At 39.9% G+C, this 19,578-nt stretch overlaps 1 protein-coding gene across 1 annotated transcript; it reads right to left on the reverse strand.

The window, feature by feature from the left end:
• Positions 1-763: 763 nt before the first annotated feature.
• On the reverse strand, positions 764-14,779 carry NMUR2 (neuromedin U receptor 2; the record flags this gene model as incomplete). Its single annotated transcript, XM_081232904.1, is given in 5 exon segments — positions 764-1,059; positions 4,217-4,342; positions 6,799-6,883; positions 13,786-13,803; positions 13,807-14,779. Coding segments are annotated over 5 exon segments (1,221 nt in total). The 5' UTR covers positions 14,503-14,779.
• Between the last annotated feature and the right edge of the window lie 4,799 nt (positions 14,780-19,578).

Below are 19,578 nucleotides of genomic sequence, written 5' to 3' on the forward strand. Positions count from 1 at the left end.
GTCTCTGTTCTGAGACAGTAGACATACCTCTGTCTACTTATGGCGTAAGTTATTAGAAATCCAAGTCTAGACCAAATTATGAAACAACTAAGTTTATGTTTGGTATGGTTTGATTCTTTGGACCTTCCACCATAGCCTTCTCCCTCTTCCCATTCTTCAGAACTTGTATCTAATTCCACCCCTGGTGAGGAATGTCTGATAATGACTTGGGGATTGGAACAGTGGGAATAATAGTTCTGAGGGGCATTTCTGTGTTATCAGGAGGACTCTTAAAGTCAAAGGCTTCAGGACTCCAAAGAATCACATAATGGCACAATATGAGGCAGTAGGGTAAACAGCTTGCTATGGAAGAACTGGCATGGACCCCTCAAATCATATAAACAGCTTCTCCATGTCTCCCTCTTTGTCTCACAGGAACCACTGGTTGTAAGAAAGACAGCCTGATTCAAAGTGTGAATAACAGAACACACCATTCCCAATAGTGGAAATGACTCAAAGTATAGGTGCCATGCTTTGCTAGTCATGTTCTTTTCATGAACTAATAAAGGGGCATGAAGCAGTTAAGATAGTGGAAAGCTAACTAAAAATCAGGAGGTTCTGGGTTTTAGATCTAGATTTAAGTAGCAATTTTCACATTTGTTAAAAAAAGAAAAACTAGAATTGGATATATAAGTTCTAAGGGTCATTTTACCTCCTTAATATCATATAGGAAGGCATAAATTATGGGATGTCCCTCCATCTAGTGTGGAGCCATAGAGGAATGTCAACTCTTTGAGAGTTTGTTTCTTAGTGCCTGTCCAGTACAGAGGGCTGTGGGGAAGTGAGAGCTGCAGATGGACAGCTGACAAGGGAACTGGGGACCCACATCTTCAGTCAGCTCCACAAGGTGACATTCTGTCAGGAAGATGTTCTGCTGCACAGATGGCCCCTGGGGGTGGTTCTGGGAGTGCCGCTGTTTGCAGGAAGGAGTGATCACATTCCGGAATGCTGCTCGGAAGCGGCGAGAGAGTAGGTTGTAGATAATGGGGTTGACAGCTGAGCTCAGGTAGAAGAAGACACCTGGAATGCAGGGGATTAAGAGACATGCCAAGGAGAAACTGGGGGAGAGGTACGACAGGGAGAAGCATAAGTATCTAACAAAGGTCTTGAATCCCTTTGATTGCCTCGTTTGGAAGTGATAATATACATAAGACTCTAATTGAGAATACAAAATACTCTGAACAGATCTACCAGCTGTGTACTTAGGATTCAAACCCAGAAAGATTAAAGAGTCTTGGAAAAATTGAGGCTCACATGGGATCTCTCTGAGATGTTTGGCAACTTCCTTTGATGCCAACTCGTTTAATCAAAGAACATGTTCCCATAGCATTAACGAGAGGTGCTTAAGTATCAGAGGAAAGAGAGATGTTTTCTTATCTCATTGGAGTTTTGCTTAAATCTATAATTTGAAACTGCAGGTAATGGAGGAATAGTAAATCAGTCAAGGCATAGTCTCTGCTGAGAGTCCTTAAAATGCTAAATATCTCTTCAAAGAAGTATTCCCCAATGTCCTTTCCCTACCTAGCCTTTCCCCTTGATGGCTCTTCCCACCTTATTTCCAACCTTATTGAATATTTGTATTTTTCCATTTGTTTTCTCCACCAAATGTCTTGCACACTGGCATTTTCTTGGTTGATATACACTTTTCCTTTATTACCATATTCTATTCTATTTTCTCAAGGCACAAGGGGAGCCTAAGGTTGAGAATCAGAGGACTTCGTTTCTGATCTTGGCCTTTGCTTATTCTGTGACCCTGGACAGAACTGGCAGTTCAATTTCTTTTTCTCTGTAAAATGGGAATGATAACACCTTTTTAACTCACCTCCCTGGATTATTGTGAGGATTAAAGTGAGATACTGTCTACAGAAGGGCTGAGGATAAGAATATAAAACAAGCGATAGGTGCTGTCCTCAACACATTCATTGTTGTCCTCATTTATATAGTTCAGGACATTCAGAGTGCCATATGCCCTGTGGACAGAATTGGGCAGGGAGGAGTGTAGGAGGGGAATATTTCTATAGACTGTTAATTTGTTCAATAAAGAAATACTGATTGAACTCATTATACGACTTTGAGACACATTGGAAGGTAGTGGATTTAGACTTTGTTCTCCAAGGACTTGGAATAATATTGCAGAACAAGATTTATGCCTAACTTCAGTAATTAACAAAAGGATGATACCAAACAGTATCTGTTAAGAAAAGAGATACCAACAGTCATGCTATGGAAATTCACATAATGGCATAAACACAAGAACTCTAATGGTCATGACAAATTTAATGGGGGTGATTGGACTCTAGAGAGACCATGAAATGGGTAGGAGATCTTGGGGAAGAGAGGAGAGAGTGCTGCAAGTAGAAGGCTTAGCGTGCACCAGTGTGCTATAGAATGATTATTGTGCAAGAATAATGCAGAACGTGCAGAAATCCCTGATTCACCAGTTTGACAAGCATTCAATACATGGTTTATGAATGAAAATACTATAACTTGAGGGTCAGAAGGCAAGTTGGGGCCATTTCTGGGGTAGCATTTAAGAGGTTTAGACATCATCTGGTTGGCAAGGTGGGGAAGGGAGAAATTACATCTTAACAGGAAAATGTTATTGTAAATGCACAACTTGGGAATCTTGAATTGGTTGTCTTGATGCCTCTGGAGAAGTGTAGATCAAGCCTCATGTGATCTTGTATGTTTTCCAATTTTTTTAAAGAATAATTTATTTTATTTTATTAAAAAAAATTATTAGAGTATAGTTGATTTACAATGTTGTGTTAGTTTCAGGTGTGCAACAAAGTGAATCAGTTATACATATACATATATCCACTCTAGAATTGAGTAGAATTCCCTGTGCTATACAGTAGGTCCTTATTTGTTATCTATTTTATATATAGTAGTGTATATATTATTTAAACACTCCCATTTTCTCAGACTAAGCACAAAGATCAGAGCTATAAACAGTTTTGATTTTTTGTCCAGAATAATAAATAGTTTAACATGGAGGAAAGTCCTAATGTCCAGGTATAAACTGTACACAAGCCCTGCTGAGTACCAAAAAGATGGTTGTAGAAAACAGATAATATATATGGTATTCAGTATGCATATGAATGCTATTGTTTTTGTTCTGTGCACATCTGGAGCTTAACTTGCATAAATTGATCTTATCTTTCTTCCTTAATGATGTCTTTGATAAAGAGCCCATAGAACCATCCAGTGACTAGCAGAGGTAGAGGGATAGAAGCGGTGTGACCCTAAGACTAATAGTTACACTGACTGAGAAAGAAAGACTCAGGTGGCCATTCTTTGCTCCATTTTAGAGGAAAGAACCCTGAACTTGAAGTTAGGTGACTCAGGCTTGAACCTTGTTTTTACCATTTGCCAACTGAGTGTCTTTGGACAAGTCATTTCTTCTTTGTAGAACTGTTTTTTAACCATAAAATGTTGATGATAATATCTACTTTACAAACTTGTGATGGTTGTAGAAGATAGGCTATAGCATTTTACAGCTTAAAAAGTTCTTCAATAGCAATTATTTTATTTGCTTCTTACCATCAGCCTGTGTTGTATATAGAGCAGGCATTATTGCCACCTTACAGTTGAGGAAACTTTGGCAAGAAGGAAGCCATATTCTCCGTATCACTCAGAATATAAATGGTGGTATTGAGATACAAATCCAGGTCCCCTGATTTAGTAACCTTTCAACCACTCTCTCTCATATTCTGTGGTGTCCTTAACAAGCAGCATTAAAGTAGCCTAAAAGCAGACGTTGAGGCCCCATGAATACCCTTTGGCTGACTTTCATGAGGGTCTAACACTTGCTGAAGACAATACAGGATTTCAGGGACATGGATGTTTAATAAATAAGAACCAATTAAATCACATGGCCATTGAAAGGAAAACCAAAGGAATCATTCCTTTGACCATTTTCCTGCTGTAATCATCAAGCTTAGAGTTGACATCTTTCATAAAGTAGTGTCTCAAATAGTAATATGGCGTATTTCTTTTGAACCTGTAACATACCTAATCAATACTTAAATAAAATAAAAATCTAGTGTCTTCATTACAGTATGGCAGATCCCCATGATAAATTGCTATATACAAATAGAACCTACTGCTCTAAGCAAGATGAAGAAACTGCAGTTACCTGGACACCTGTGATACACCCAAATGAGGTAAATTTTACCTGATACCACACGGATGAGATTGAACACAGCAGCCAGGGATTCAGTCCACTCCTCCACAAAGCTGAAGAAGAGCCAATCAATGTGGAATGGGGCCCAACAGATAGCAAACACTAAGACCAAGGCAACTGGAAAAGGATGATGAAGGGGAGAATTAACGGCAGTCAAAGCGAGAATAGGTATACAGTGCCCACACTGAGTTCATCCATTCCTTCTAGCATTCCCCCTCCATCTTTGTTAAGTTATAATTGCTAAAGTCCAACTAGATCCTAAAGAGACTCTACATAGAATATGTAAACATAAGAATGAAGTTTATAGGATTGCGAATCAGTTGTCCATATGGTTGTAAACGATTTCTTGTGTAATGTAAGTTTCCTTCAGGATATTTAGAATAGTATTGAATGTATTCAAAGTTCTGAAAACATTCTATTGTGGAAAATAAATTATGTTGCAAGTAGACTGTTGGAATCACATAAACTGGATATATAAGTAAAATGATTGTGTTCAAGCAATTTGGTGTTCTTTAAAGTTATAGATTAATAACAAACTATGAAGTATAGTATGAATTTATCTTGTTTTTCTAGAAAAAAATTAGAAGTTTCTATGATTTTAATCATTTAAAATTCTGTAAGTCACCAAGGGAAAGAGAAAGGTCGAACAACCATGAGCATAATACAAGCATCTTAGGACTGGAATGGGGATGTGTCTATTATATTAAAAATTGCTAGAGCACGGAATTCCTTCCAATTCCTTTATGTTTGTTTTTACATTTATGTTGAAATGATTACAGATTTACAGGAAGTTGCACCTTCTAGTTTCTTATTTTCAGCTCCCAAGACAGAGATTGGTGCTACCATAGTTTCTCTAAGGGGCATTTATTCTCCAGAAAAATAAACATGTATGTTTTTTTCTCTCCTGAATTTGTAAAATACTTTCCTTTCCTTTCCTTTCCTTTCGAGGCTTGAGATTTACCTCAAAATAATCTAGTAGGGGCTAAAGGAGAGACAGGGATATAGAGGAAACAAGATGAGCTATGAGCTGATAACTTTTAAAGCTGGGTGATGGGTATTTTGGTGTTCATTTTACAATTCTCTGTACTCAAGAGCACATTTGATGTTTTGCATAGTAAATAGTACATATGTTTCCTGTTGGCATTAAAATACTCAGAGTAAGTTGTCTGCCTGCATGATGTGGTTTCAGGAATATCTGGAAGATTCTTCTGAATTTACCTCCCAAGAAAAAGTCCCTAATCTGCTTACTACTGCCTACAATTCCCTCTAGTTAAAAATTTAATTCGTGTTATAATTAAACTCTCTGTCCCCAAAGGCAAATAGTTCACAGTATATTTTATCATTGTAACTATAATGTGAGTACACTTCATGTCCTTTTGTGAGAGATTATGATCAGAGAGATTATGATCAAAGAGAATTGGGGAGAAATATTGAAGCACTAGATTTCTTAGTAGGGAAAGTCAGGTGCTAACAGGGGCTAAATAATTTCAAGAAGGTGATTAGTAGAGTTGAAAAGACATACAGTGACCTCACAGGTTTTTGGGTTTGTTTTTGTTTTATTTATTTTTTTTTGGTTCATAGACATCACGTAGTTACAGTGAGTGTTTCATATGCATATTCGCCTGGAGGATTTGTTTCTTCCAACTTTCACGCTGTGACTTGGAAAGTATATTATAAACCTCCTTTCTCTAATTGATTGGTATCTCATTAGACCAGTTGGATCATATATTTTTATAACATTCTTTTGGGAGAGTGTGGATCAGTGCCTGGATGTGTTTTAAAATATCTTATCTACATAAAAGAGTGCACCATTTATATAAAATCATACAATGTCATAGCAGGAATGACTACTTAGAAGGATTCTTAGCCAGAAGTCCTTATCCTGGAAGTAAAAGATCCCACGGAGTCCAAACTTGGGTATCAGGGGGTTCAGGATCCCCCTGAAATGGATTGTAAACCATTTGATGTATGTTTGTTTGTACACTTTCTGAGCAGAGAATTCACTGTTTCCACAATATTTTTAAAGAAACCCATAACACAAAATCGGTTAAGAACCACCTGCTCATTTTAGGGGGGAAAAGAGATACTTAAAGGCTCTTAGAGTGGATATGATTTACTAAGCATTGAACAGAGTGTATTACAATGGTTGCGATTTAGAGTGCTATTCTGAGGTTTAAAAACCAAAATAGAGGGCTTCCCTGGTGGCGCAGTGGTTGAGAGTCTGCCTGCTGATGCAGGGGACACGGGTTCGTGCCCCGGTCTGGGAAGATCCCACATGCCACGGAGCGGCTGGGCCCGTGACCCATGGCCGCTGAGCCTGCGCATCCGGAGCCTGTGCTCTGCAACGGGAGAGGCCACAACAGAGAGAGGCCCACGTACCACAAACAAACAAACAAAAAAACGAAAATAGAACAAAATAGACAGGTCCTAGGTGCTTGAGTAAGCCATGGAAGATCAGAACATGACACTGTGCTTCAGAAGAATTTTGATCCAGATCCCAGCAGTACTTGATCAATACCAAATATAACTCCTTTACTTTAACAAACAAGCAAAATACAAAATGGAGGACTTACACAGCATTTTAGTGACTGATTTTCTGGATGGTCTTTGAATATTTGCAGTTACTTCATCTGCTTCAAGGGGTTGGTCTTTCTTCAGCTGCAAGAGAAATGCAAAGAGATATAAAGAAAGGGAAACATTTTTCCCTCCCATTAAGATCTGAGAAGTGTGACTCTAACACTCATTTTGCAGACAAAAAACTGGACTTAAAGAAATGTAAGAATTTGTTAACATGTAAGAATATGTTTAACAATAAGTTGGAGGTGGAGTTGGATCAAGGTCACCTAACTCAACTGGATAGATGGTTGTGGCCAAATTCCAGGCAACCATTTATCCTATGCTACTCTGTAGAACCCTAGTTTTGTAGCATATTAATAGATATTCCATGAAAAATAAGAAATTCTGAAGTTAAAAAATGTTAGATAGGCTTTTTCATTCATCCATTCATTTATTTAATAATTATTAGACATCTATTAGAATGACATCCCTCGGGGCTCCCCTGGTGGTGCAGTGGTTGAGAGTCCGCCTGCTGATGCAGGGGACACGGGTTCGTGCCCCGGGTCCGGGAAGATCCCACATGCTGCGGAGTGGCTGGGCCCGTGAGCCATGGCCCCTGGGCCTGCGCGTCCGGAGCCTGTGCTCCGCAACGGGATAGACCACAACAGTGAGAGGGCCGCATACCACAAAAAAAAAAAAAAAAAAAAAAAAAAGAATGACATCCCTCTGCCTTGCGGTGGGTAGGCAGTAGAAAACAAAAACAGGTATTATTGCTGCTTCATGAAGTTTATAGTCTTTATTTTGGGTCATCTCAGAGCCTTAAAATGCTAATGGACTTTACACATTTCCATGGGGGACAATGTATCACCTTTCCTCCACCCCTACCTTGCACATCCCACATCTCCCACCCTCAAAGGGGATAGTGCTTCTTTGACTAAACAATACCCTTCCCAACGCATTTCAGTGGAACACCTGGTACCATCTTGAGAAGCACAATTTGGGAAACTCTGCTTTACAAATATTACCCATAAGGGTATATGTGTTTCTGAGTTTAGATGTTAAAATATACTCTTCCTTGTTGGAAGATATGGTGATCCTTAAAGTAGCATCTGAAAATTTCAAATATTAACATTTCCTGTACATGCAATCTCTCTTGCCCAGTTCAAGTCCCACCTACTCCTGGAAGACTTTTGTGGCCACTGTAGCCCATTGTCCTCTCCTTTCTCTGAACTCACTTACCACTGAAGATCTACATCATTCATCTAGTTGTGAATTTTTTCTCTTTAATTCATATGTTTCTAATTTGTGGTGATAGTCAGCCAGATAAAAAAAGCTTTAAGGTCTCATGATAAACTACCATCATATATCTAGAAGATAATATAGTATATATTTGCCGATTGGCTCTCCAGCATTTATTCTCCCCTTCTCTTACCAATCGTGCCCTGATTTTCCTAGTTGATTTACTCCTTCTCCATTTCATAGTCATTAATTTGGGTGGGAATGATCCCACCTCCAGATACAGGTTTAGTCCCTGGATAACTTAGCTGCTATCCTTCAGTCACAGTGATTGGATAATTGAGACCAATGAGATTTCAGATATTTGCTTATACATTTAGGAATGAAAGTTTCATTTCTCTTTTAGTGGAACTACCAGAGGGAGCTTTTTGTTTTTTTCCTCACCATAAGGAATGTGCTTAGAGCCACCAGTGGACTGCTATGCAGATTTGGAGGTTGAAACCAATACCATAGAAAGAAGATCAAAGAAACAGAAATAAAGTTAGTCCTTGCTGACATTGTGTGTCTTACTGGATTAATCTTCCCCAAGAGCCAGCTCTCCCTCTGGATTTTTCAGGTCTATGCTCTCTTTCATATTTTGTCAGATTGAGTTGGAGTTCCCTCATTAGCAATGTAGTAAGTCTTGACAAACTAAGACCATCAGTGGAAGGAAAATTCAACCTGTTTTATATAGTCTCAGTGTAGATTGGGATCAATTTATTGAATTATAGGGAGACATATTTCGATTCAAGATAGAGAAGAAATTAGTGTGGTTATGTGCAACAGTGGAACAGAATGCTCTAAGATGCAGTGAGCTTCCTGGGCTAGATGGCATTTTTACAGAATATTTAATTAATTTATTTATTTTTAATAAATTTATTTATTTATTTTATTCTTTTTGGCTGCATTGAGTCTTCATTGTTGCATGTAGGCTTTTCTCTAGTTGTGGCGAGCGGGGGCTACTCTTTGTTGCAGTGCATGGGCTTCTCATTGCAGTGGCTTCTCTTGTTGCCGAGCACGGGCTCTAGGTGCGTGGGCTTCAGTAGTTGTGGCACACATGCTCAGTGGCTATGGCTCGCGGGCTTAGTTGCTCCATGGCATGTGGAATCTTCCCAGACCAGGGCTCGAACCCATGTCCCCTGCATTGGCAGGTGGATTCTTAACCACTGTGCCACCAGGGAAGTCCCTACAGAATATTTTAGAGAAGGTATTTAAAATTAAATAAGACTTGGAAGAAAAGATCATTAATAGTTGCCTCCAAAGTTCAACAGATCAGTATCCTGTCTCTAACAAACATGTAGGCTCCTAGAAGTCAGGTTGCTTTCAGCATTGCACTGCCCTGAAGTATCCATGTGGATGATTAACAAAACTGGCCATCTGTCTCTTGGATATATTGGTGTTCTCTACATATACCTGTGTCTTCAGAAAGTGAGGGATTAAAGTTCTGTGAGATTTGACCCTTCGGAGTCACCTAGAACTTGAACGAAATAGGGGAAAATATTGTGCAGTTATTAGGAATAAATGGGAGCGAACTAAAGGTGATGTTATTAATATAATAGTAAAACAAAATAATGCAGGTATAGTTCTTAACTCAATGTCTGGCACATGATACTCAGTAAGTTATAGATTGTGATTCTGGGAGTTCCCTGGTGGCCTAGTGGTTAGGATTCCGGGCTTTCACTGCCATGGCCCGGGTTCATTCCCTGGGTAGGGGACTGAGATCCTGCAAGCTGCACAGCATGGCCAAAAAAAAAAAAAAGTTTCATATATTGTGATTCTGATTATTGTCCTGGGTTTACTTGAAAGGCATTTTTATGAAATATTTATTTATAGCTGTAGGCCCACTCATGTGTATTACTGAGTCCCTTCTAGTAATTCTCCTTCTCATGGTACCATTCACCACAAGCTGTACTCGTGCTGATGCAAAGAAGCATCCAGATACACTGAGAAGAAAACCACTGGTGTTGAAGGTTAGAGCAATGCATCAAACTGCACATCTTCCTAACGCATCTTCAATTATGTTCTAATGATTTCATACCATTTAAAAAAGTTTGTCCTTATTACAAGATAGTTATTCCATTATTTGATTCCAGTCCATAATCAAGAACAAAGAAAGAGTTTTAAGATCTGTTAGTCACTTCTTCGGTGGCTCTAACAATTCTCACTGGGGATTTCTCCACCCCAGGGAAAAATTTCCTTAAATCAAACAGCAAGCAAATGGTGCACACAATCTTTATATGAACAAGCTTCTTGTACAGCTTAGTTTGTCCTGAAAAGAAAAATTATGAGTCTATTAATCATCACATTTGAGCTTCCTTAGGTCACAGTGACACAACTAGCCAACTAGAAGAAGAGTCAGAAACAGAATATTTATGCATATTATACATTGTTCCAGCAGAATTTGAAGGGGTTGACATAGTAGAATAGAATCCAAACCGTTTGTCTAGCCAACATTAAATGCTGCTTTATTTCTTGTTGAATAATTTCATTTCTCTTCAGATATTTGGTAGAGTAGATATTTATCCATTAATTATTCTCACCCACCCCTAAACACTTTAAAAGTCAACTTACAGAAATAGGAGAGGAAAATGGTCATCACTCTATAGGAAGTTCAGAACTCTTCCTACCTCACTCCTTTTAGTTATTTTTACGTAAGATAAAAGGTGAAGGGGAGACGTGAGGTTGATTATCATTCAGATTGATGTATAATCCTGATCAGTTGTTTATACTGCTTAAAATCATTTCACCAGCTGTTCATTTATATAGATTGTGATTCATTTATATAGCTTTAGGATGCCAAGATATAATCATAGCTTTTGTGTAAATATCTCTATAATCTGAACAAAATCTGTTTATTTAAAAAAAAATCAGTCCAACCCTGTTTGTCCTGGCTGAATTCTGCTACAATTCATAATCCATCCGCTTCGGCTCAAGCTTTAATGCTGCATGTGGGAGATAAAAGGACTAAGTGAGAGCTTCCCAGGTGGGAAGGAACTTGCCCTGGGATTGCCTGTTTCCCAACTCCATTATGTTCGAACCCTGGAGAGCAGCTCGGTGGACACTTGTGTCCTGTAACGATGAAGCAGCTCTGCTTGCTCAGCTTTGAGCATACATATTGCTCCCCTCCTTCTTCCCTGGTCCTGGGATTACATCAGTCTTGGTTTTCTGCCTTCTGAAGGCAATGGGGCCCACAGTCATTCATAACTTTCGACTTGCCATGAGAATCAGTACTCCTCAGAATTGATTGAATCTCTTCAAAAATCTTTTAGCTCAAAAAGGCTTTTTGAGACAATGTTTCCAAGTCTCCCATTTTGAAGGTAGAGAAGCTGAAGTCCAGCAATAAAGGAAATAATTTAGCCTCATTCACTCATTCATTGAGCTTACAGTCGAGTTGGAGAGGAAGAAGTTAAGGAACCCACAAATATAGAATTATAAATTGTGATAAATGCAATGATGGGAAATTGCTAAGAATCATGAGCACCTAGAGAGGGACCAGGTAGTTAGGGAATCAGGGAGAGCTTCCTGGAGGAAGTGTGAGTGAAGTATGATTTAAAGGATCAGTGGGAGTTAGAAAGGCAAAAACAATTGTGGTAGTAGACAGAAGGAACATTTCTGGCAAAACTAGAGCAGAAGGTGCAAAGGTCTTGAGACCAATGCCACAGACTAAGGCCTACTTCTGATTCCTAGTCTAGAGGTCTTTAAATTAAATGTTACTATAGCAGTGACATTCTAAGCAATAGTTCCTTTCCTGGTGTCCTCTGGGTAACACCTCATCCTTCCTGAAAATAGGATGCTATAAGTTGCACTACACACACAAAGCAAACTAGGGTGGTTTCTAAGCTGTTGTCTGAGCTGTCACTGAGCTCCTGATACAAGGTAGCTGTAGATTCATGACAACAAAACAAAGTGACACTTAAATTAATTGCTTGGAGGAGGAAACATGTTTCCTATTCACAGTTAAATATCTCCTCTAAATTGATCCAAGGCAAGTGATTGTTTGCTGTTTGAAGAGATGGTATTGATAAATTTGGGATGGATATTTCTCATAGGGCTCATGATATTTGGAATCCTGCAGAAGTCCTTTCCGCCACAGTTGGATACACAGGGCTTTCTAAAGACACGATGACTGTAAACTAGTCTGGGTTGACACTTGTCTCTGGGAATTATAGGAGCCAGCCCTCCAGGAGACTGGCATAACTCTGCCTGATTAGATTTACTCCTGTGTCCAGACATCTGTTGTACTTAAAATCTATTCTTTCTCCTTAGACATTGCCACTCTGCTTAGGCACAGTATTTATTTGAAAGGACCATCTGTGGAGCACTCGTTTCTGACACACACCTTTCTCAGAGATGCACTGAGATGGGAGTATATTAATTATCACATAATACAGGGTATCAGAGCCATCTTGGTACATATGATGTGAATGTGATGTCTGCTTTGTTTTCCTTTCATTTATAATTCACATTGCTCCCACTCACAGATTTTCCTTTCCTTTTTTTTTTTAAGGAATCACAGGCTGTTAGAGCTATCAGGAGCCTTAGGGATGATCTGATGTAAGCTTTTCATTTTATAAATGTAAAACCTAACTCCAGGAAAGAATTAAGGGGCTTTACCTAAAGGCATATTATATGTGAGCTTCAGACCTGGGAGTCTGAGTGGTCTCATGACTATTTCCTACACAGCCTACCTATTAAATGGGTATAAAATTGTCATCATTAGATTTCATCTCTATGAATTTGGCTGCAGAATATACCAGGAAAGGAATCATATAGACTCACTCCTACCTTCATCAAAAGCAAAACAACAGTTTCAGACAATTCAGATGCAGGAAAAAAGAAAAAGAAAGGAAAGAAAGAAGAAAGGAAGGAAGGAAGAGAGAGAGAGAGACAGAGAGAAAGAAAGGCAAGAAAGAGAAAGAAAGAAAGAGAAAAGAAAGAAATCGGTTTACCATGATGAGCACAGGAGAGAAAGCTCTAATTATAAAATGTTGCAAACTAAGTAATAATATTCTATTAATTCCAGCTATCTCTTATTCACACTGTCTTCTAATCTATTTTATGTATTCTGTTTAATTCCTCGTCCCTCAGTCTCCACCTGTTGAAAAGAAGTCCAGGTTGATCTCACTTAGGCCATATTTTTACATTTTAATCTGATATTTCAAGCAAAGGATCAAAGCAACCACAAAGAAGGGTCTGACTTTAAAACTCTGTCTGTCTTGGAGTATAAAATAGGCAGGGATAGTTTATTTTACACTCAGACCAAGTTGGTGCAGAGGAAAATTTCAATGCAGGCAAAGCAGGTGAGCGCAGGAAAGAGACAGCAGGGTGTGAAACAGTCTCTCCATGGGCAGCTGCCTTGTGCTATTTAAAATGAGGCTCAACCTCAGACCTACTGAATCAGATTTTCCTGGAGGGAGCGACCTGCCCATGGGTACCCATAGTGAGGTTTCCAGGTGATTTGTAGGAACACCTGGGTTTGAGAACCACAGGTATAGAGGGGAGAACAATGGAAGGTGAGTTAAAGGAAATGAGTTATAGTTGTGGTTACTCTTTGTCCAATTTGAATCCAGTCCTTTAGCTTCCGAGTTTCCCCTCTGAGCTCATCCTATTTTTCTCTATGCTCCCTTCCAATTCTGAACTTCTCCAGTTCTAATTGTTTCTCCGAACTTTGAGTAAGAGAAAAAAGAAGGGATGCTGCCATAACGGTTGCAGCCAGCTTGGATACTCACTTTGAGCCCCATGAGGTACTAGAGGACACTGATGACCATCATGGGGAGGATGTAGAAGAGGAAGGAGGTGACCTGGATAATGAAACTGTAGATCCACATGGGCTTAATGATCGTACAGGTGGCAGAGCCCGGGACGAAGGACCCATTGGGGAAGTAGCAGAGCTTGATGCCGTGGATGCTGGTGTTGGGCAGAGAGAAGAGAACAGAGAAGCCCCAAACGATGCCGAGGATTTGGAGGGCCCGCCGCCGGGTGCTCTCCAGCTTGGCGCGGAACGGGTGGAGGATGGCCACGTATCGCTCCACGCTGACCGTGGTGATGCTGAGGATGGAGGCGAAGCACACCGTCTCAAAGAGGGCCATCTTGAAGTAGCAGCCCACGGGCCCCAAAAGGAAGGGGTAGTTGCGCCACATCTCATAGACTTCCAGGGGCATCCCGAGAAGCAGGACCAGGAGGTCGGAGACAGCCAAGCTGAAGAGGTAGTAATTGGTGGGTGTCTTCATAGTCTGGTGCCGAAGAATCACCAGGCACACCAGGAGATTGCCAACGACCCCCACCACAAAAATCAGAGTATACACCACAGACACTGGCAGGAAGAGGTGGCTGCGTGGAGGCCCGCAGAGCAAAGCTAGGTAGTCATCAGTGTTGTTCAGATATTTCTTGAATGGATCTTCCAGTTCCTTTTGGTAGATCCAGGAAACATTCTCATGTTTCTCCATCACTGCCGTTAAAATCCAAGACCTGAGCCTCCTCTGGAATGATCTTCTGTCCCAAGCTGAGCCGGAAAAGAAAGAGAAAGCAGGCAGGAAAGCACAGGCTCAGTGAAAGAGGCCGGGAGAGGGCTAGAGCTTCAGCAGTGTTGGGCTGCTCAGACCTCAGATCTCTTCTGAAGAGCCCCCCACGGGAGACAGAAGCCCCACCCCTCTGCGGGCTGTGGGCCAATGTGTGTGTCAGACGCTCAGTAAGAGGACAGCTGGGTGGGGCGTGCTAGCTTCCTGTGCAGGAAGCAGGAGAGGACGGGGAGACGTTTCTCTGAATTGACAGGAGCTGGGAAAGCAGAGCTGTCACAGACGGTGACACTAAGTTAAATAAGGTGTGGGCACTCGGAGCTGTGCATTTTGCAAAGTTTTGGGAATCTGGGTGGAAATACAAATTTAGGTCGCAAGGTCATGTGTAGAAGTGTACAAATCTCCATTGATCCTTGTCACCTGTACAGCATAACAAAAATGGGAGATCAATAGATTTCTCAAGTTATCTTGTTCTGTTGGCAATTCAGGGCTCCCTGGGGAAAGTGTGATCAATATGCCTTTTTGGGTTTGATTGTGTCCACGATAGAATCCAACACCTGCATGTAATCTCGCCCTGCCTGCTGTCTGACACTTCAATCTCTTTAGACAGTACCTTGCTGTTGCAAAAGTCAGTAGGATTTAAAATCAGGAACATCTGTAGAAACCCTGTAAGACTTTGGGAAAGTGACTCCAACTCTCAGAACCACATTTCCTTATCTGTAAATTGGAGATTCATTCATTCTATTTTATTCAACAAATACTTTTTGAGGATTTACTGTGTACCAGGTAGTGTTCTAGACTTTGTAGAAACATCAGCGAACAAGCAGGAAAATGTCTCTGCCTACATGTAACTCTTCTTATAATAGGGAATTCTGAAAATGTACAAGCAAACTAATGAATTAATATAATTACAGATCATAATTTTGCTGTAAAGAAAAAGAAGGATAAGGGACCTACAAACATAAGACTGGAGGCATTCTTTTTTTTTTTTTTTTAAACATGAATCACTAGTATCAGGTGAGAATTGTTATTTGTCAATTCCATGTTGAAATGGATTCCAGGTTGACTTTTTTTTTTTTGAAGATGTTGGGGGTAGGAGTTTATTAATTAATTAATTTATTTTTGCTGTGTTGGGTCTTCAGTTCTGTGTGAGGGCTTTCTCTAGTTCTGGCAAGCGGGGGCCACTCTTCATCGCGGTGCGCGGGCCTCTCACTATCGCGGCCTCTCTTGTTGCGGAGCACAGGCTCCAGACGCGCAGGCTCAGTAGTTGTGGCTCACGGGCCTAGTTGCTCCGCGGCATGTGGGATCCTCCCAGACCAGGGCTTGAACCTGTGTCCCCTGCATTAGCAGGCAGATTCTCAACCACTGCACCACCAGGGAAGCCCTGGAGGCATTCTTTTATCAAGAATGGTCAAAGAAAATTTATCTCAGGAGATGTCATTTGGGCTGAGTTCTGTCAGATGAAAAGTCAAGCATCAAAGAGCTGAGGGAAGTGTATTCCCAGCAAAAGTTATAGCAAGTGCAAAGGTTCTGATGCAGTAACAAGTCTGATGTGTTTCAGGAACATCAAGAGGGCCAGTATAGCTGGAACTTAATGAGTGGACAGGAGAGTATGAGTGTTTAGACTGAAATGACTGGAAGGGACCAGATTATATAAATTTTTCTAGGATTTGATAGAGTTTGGATCTTATTCAAAATGCAGGGACTTTGGATCTGATTCAAGCTGCAGAGAAATCTTTGGAGGGGTTTGAGCAGGAGGGTTGCTCCTGGGGCCAATAACTCCCCAGTGTCTCTGGACTGTTTCTGCCCATAGATTGAACAGGCTTCCATATTATGGTAGACAATAGAAATGCAGCATGAATTTATCAACAGAGGTAAGTCTGAGCAAACACAGGGCTACCCTCTGTGGCTGAAATCAGGTGGGCCAAGGGGATGTGATATGGGGGTACCAGTGTCATCTGTGAAAATCTTTCAAATTAAAAAAAAACAGTAGCTAATATTTATTAGGCACTTATTCTTCCTAGGCACTATTGTAAATATTTTATATATAACACATGCAGTCTCTACAATAATTCTATGAGGTAGGTTCTTTTTTCATGTCTGCATCACGGGTGAGGAAACAGAGGCACACACTTATAGGGCTTGTTCAAGCTCACATAGTGTATCAGGCATTTGGGTTAAGTTATGTTTCAGTAACAAAAATTCCCAAGTTTTAGTGCATTAAAGTAAGCAAAGGTTTATTTCCTGCTTATTCTACCTATCCATTCAGGGTTGCCTTGTAGCGTCTGTTATATGTTGTTCTCACATTGGGTGCAGGCTCCAATCTATGCTTCCATAATCCCCAAAGGAAGATGCCCAAAGGGGACCTTGGCTCTTGAATTTTCTTCCTGGAAAAGACAAATATCACAACCAATCACATTTCATAGGCCAAATCAAATTACATGGCCACTCCTAACCCCCAAAAGGATAAGAAGAACAATTTTACCATGTGTTTAGGAAGAGCAAACCAACAGTATTTGGCAAACAGAATTAGTGACTGTACATTCTGCCCCTCTGGATACCAAAGATTTAGCTTGTGTTCTTTCTTGCAGGAAAAAATACGCTTCTCCCTGCCCCAACAGAGATGCCTCAACATGCCTATCCAGACACAGCTTTAAGTTAAAAGTCCAGGAACTCTGGGTGACACATGGTATTCTCTCCATCAGATCTACATGTGACTCCTCTTGTCTGTCCCTGAGACCTATAAAGTGAAGGACATGTTACCAGCTCCCCATATGGATCTTCCCATCTGCTAATAACAGTTTTCTCATTTCCCACCATCTCACCCCTAGACTAATGCCTTTTGTTTTTTTTAATTGAAGTATAGTTGAATTACAATGTTGTGTTTATTACTGTAAAGTGATTCAGCTATACACATATATACATTCTTTTTTTTTTTGAAGAAGCATGCTACAGCCAAGTGGACCAGGAATCCTCTGTTACTGCCTCACATTCCTGAGACAATCTCTTAATACTTTTTACATTATGATCCACTAAGATGCCTCAAGAGTGTTTTCTGTCACAGTGTTTCTATCCAAGTAGTGTTTCTCTCTCATGGTGATTATTCCATTGGATGCAGGAGTGGTATCCTTCTCTAACAGTTACATTGGGTGTGGAAAATGGTGTTACCTTTTGAGATCACAGTTCAGAATGTCCTTAATAATATGTCAGGCCTATTGGCAGTAGTAGATACGGAGCAGAGCTCAGAAATCTATCTTGCCTGTAGTCACAACAGTCTCAATGGAGGCTTAAGTGGAGATGCCTTTTCATTTTGGAGCTGTATAGGCTCAGGTACCCTGAGCATGGAATAGAATTATTGGATGCTGACATACATAATCTTTAATTCTGGCACAATCTTGTTATTTCATTTTTATTTAATTAATTTTGTGTACACTTTTACAGGATCTCAGAGGGTTCACGAATGACTTTATGTCTTCCACAGGATAATTCACATTTTCCTGAATTTTGTACAACACTGAAGTTTGTGTTTTTCGGTTTTTGATTTTCTTGTTTAATTTTAAATCAATCTTGTTTGGGTTGGGAGAATTATTCACTTGATTTTGATCGGGTTATATCCCAAATCAGAGTGCATGTAGCCTTCTTTAGAAAGCTTCTTATTTTAAAATGTTTTAGTATCATTTTTGTTAGTTTTTCTTTTCAATTAGTCTATATGGCACAAAAATGTTAAAGTATCCTTTTTTAACTTTTCTTTAAACCATTTATAAAAATTATCCATTAGGTCACACTCTAAGAGGGGCCCATTGGAAAGGCAGCCAATAGGCCCCTCTTAGATGGATCCAGAGGTAAGATGAGATAGCAGCCTGCAGAGTAAAAGCTTGGAAAAAAGGGGGTGATTCTCAGTAGTCTGCTCAAGTCACTGTTCTCTAGATACCAAAATAGCTGTTTTGAAACTTTAAATTGTGTAGGTAGCAATGTGCAATTTAAACAGTTTGGGTATTGGAATACAGTAGCTTATACTGAGTGATTCAAGTAGAAACCACTGATGAAGATTTTACAAATTGTGTGAAGCTAATTTCCTATTTGGCAATCATTTACTGATTTGCAGTGATCAATACTTTTGCGAGAATTTAAACTCACAAAAATACTGGGTTGTTTTTTTGTTTGTTTGTTTGTTTGTTTCTTTGTTTTTTCAATTTCAAGCCTGGGAAAGATTTAGGGGGTCCTGGCTCCAGTTCCAACTAGTTGCTGGTTGGTTAACTGTGGCAAGCTACTTAATACTTTAAGTCTTAGTTATGTGTCCAGCACTCTGCCTAGGAAATAGTGGACACCCATAGTTATTTCTATTATATTCTAAACATTATTTTTCTTTCCAGTAGGCAACTCTGTCTCTGGGAGTTTATCATAGAATCAGAGAAGTCTAAAACTGCCTGCCCTCCAGGAGCTTACAATCTTGTAAAGCATTTTAGTCCAACCTCCTCAATTTAAAAGTGATGTTTGAACAGGGAGTGTAATTGGATTTGCTTATGGTCTGAGGAAGGATGCTGATTCTTATTAGGTGTCATATGGCTACAGGGCAAGGGACTAATCTATGGGGCTCTCTGTTTACATATTGATGTCGACTCTTAGGTTTTGATTTTAATGGAACATTTTGGTCCTGTAAAAATGCTAATGGCATTTAGCAAATGCTGAATCTGTGACAGGTTCTGTTTTAAGTACTTTACTTGTATTTTCTCATTTAATTCCTACAACAGTCCCATGAATAGGGAACAGTTTTATCTCTATATTCTGATGATGAGGAAGCTGAGGGTGCTAGAGATTATATGTCTAAGTTTCTAAAAGTAAGAAGTAACAGAGCAAGAGTTCAAACCCTGAGCCTTATTCCAGAGTCCATGTAATTAGTATCTGACCTTCCTACCTCTTTGATAATGATTACCGACATCAGATAGTGTCAGCCATTGATAGTTCATTTGTTTTAGCTCTAGATATTCTAAAATGATTTCATTAATA

The sequence above is a fragment of the Mesoplodon bidens genome, assembly GCF_964165515.1.
Source record: "Mesoplodon bidens genome assembly, chromosome: 4".
Lineage (NCBI taxonomy): Eukaryota > Metazoa > Chordata > Mammalia > Artiodactyla > Ziphiidae > Mesoplodon > Mesoplodon bidens.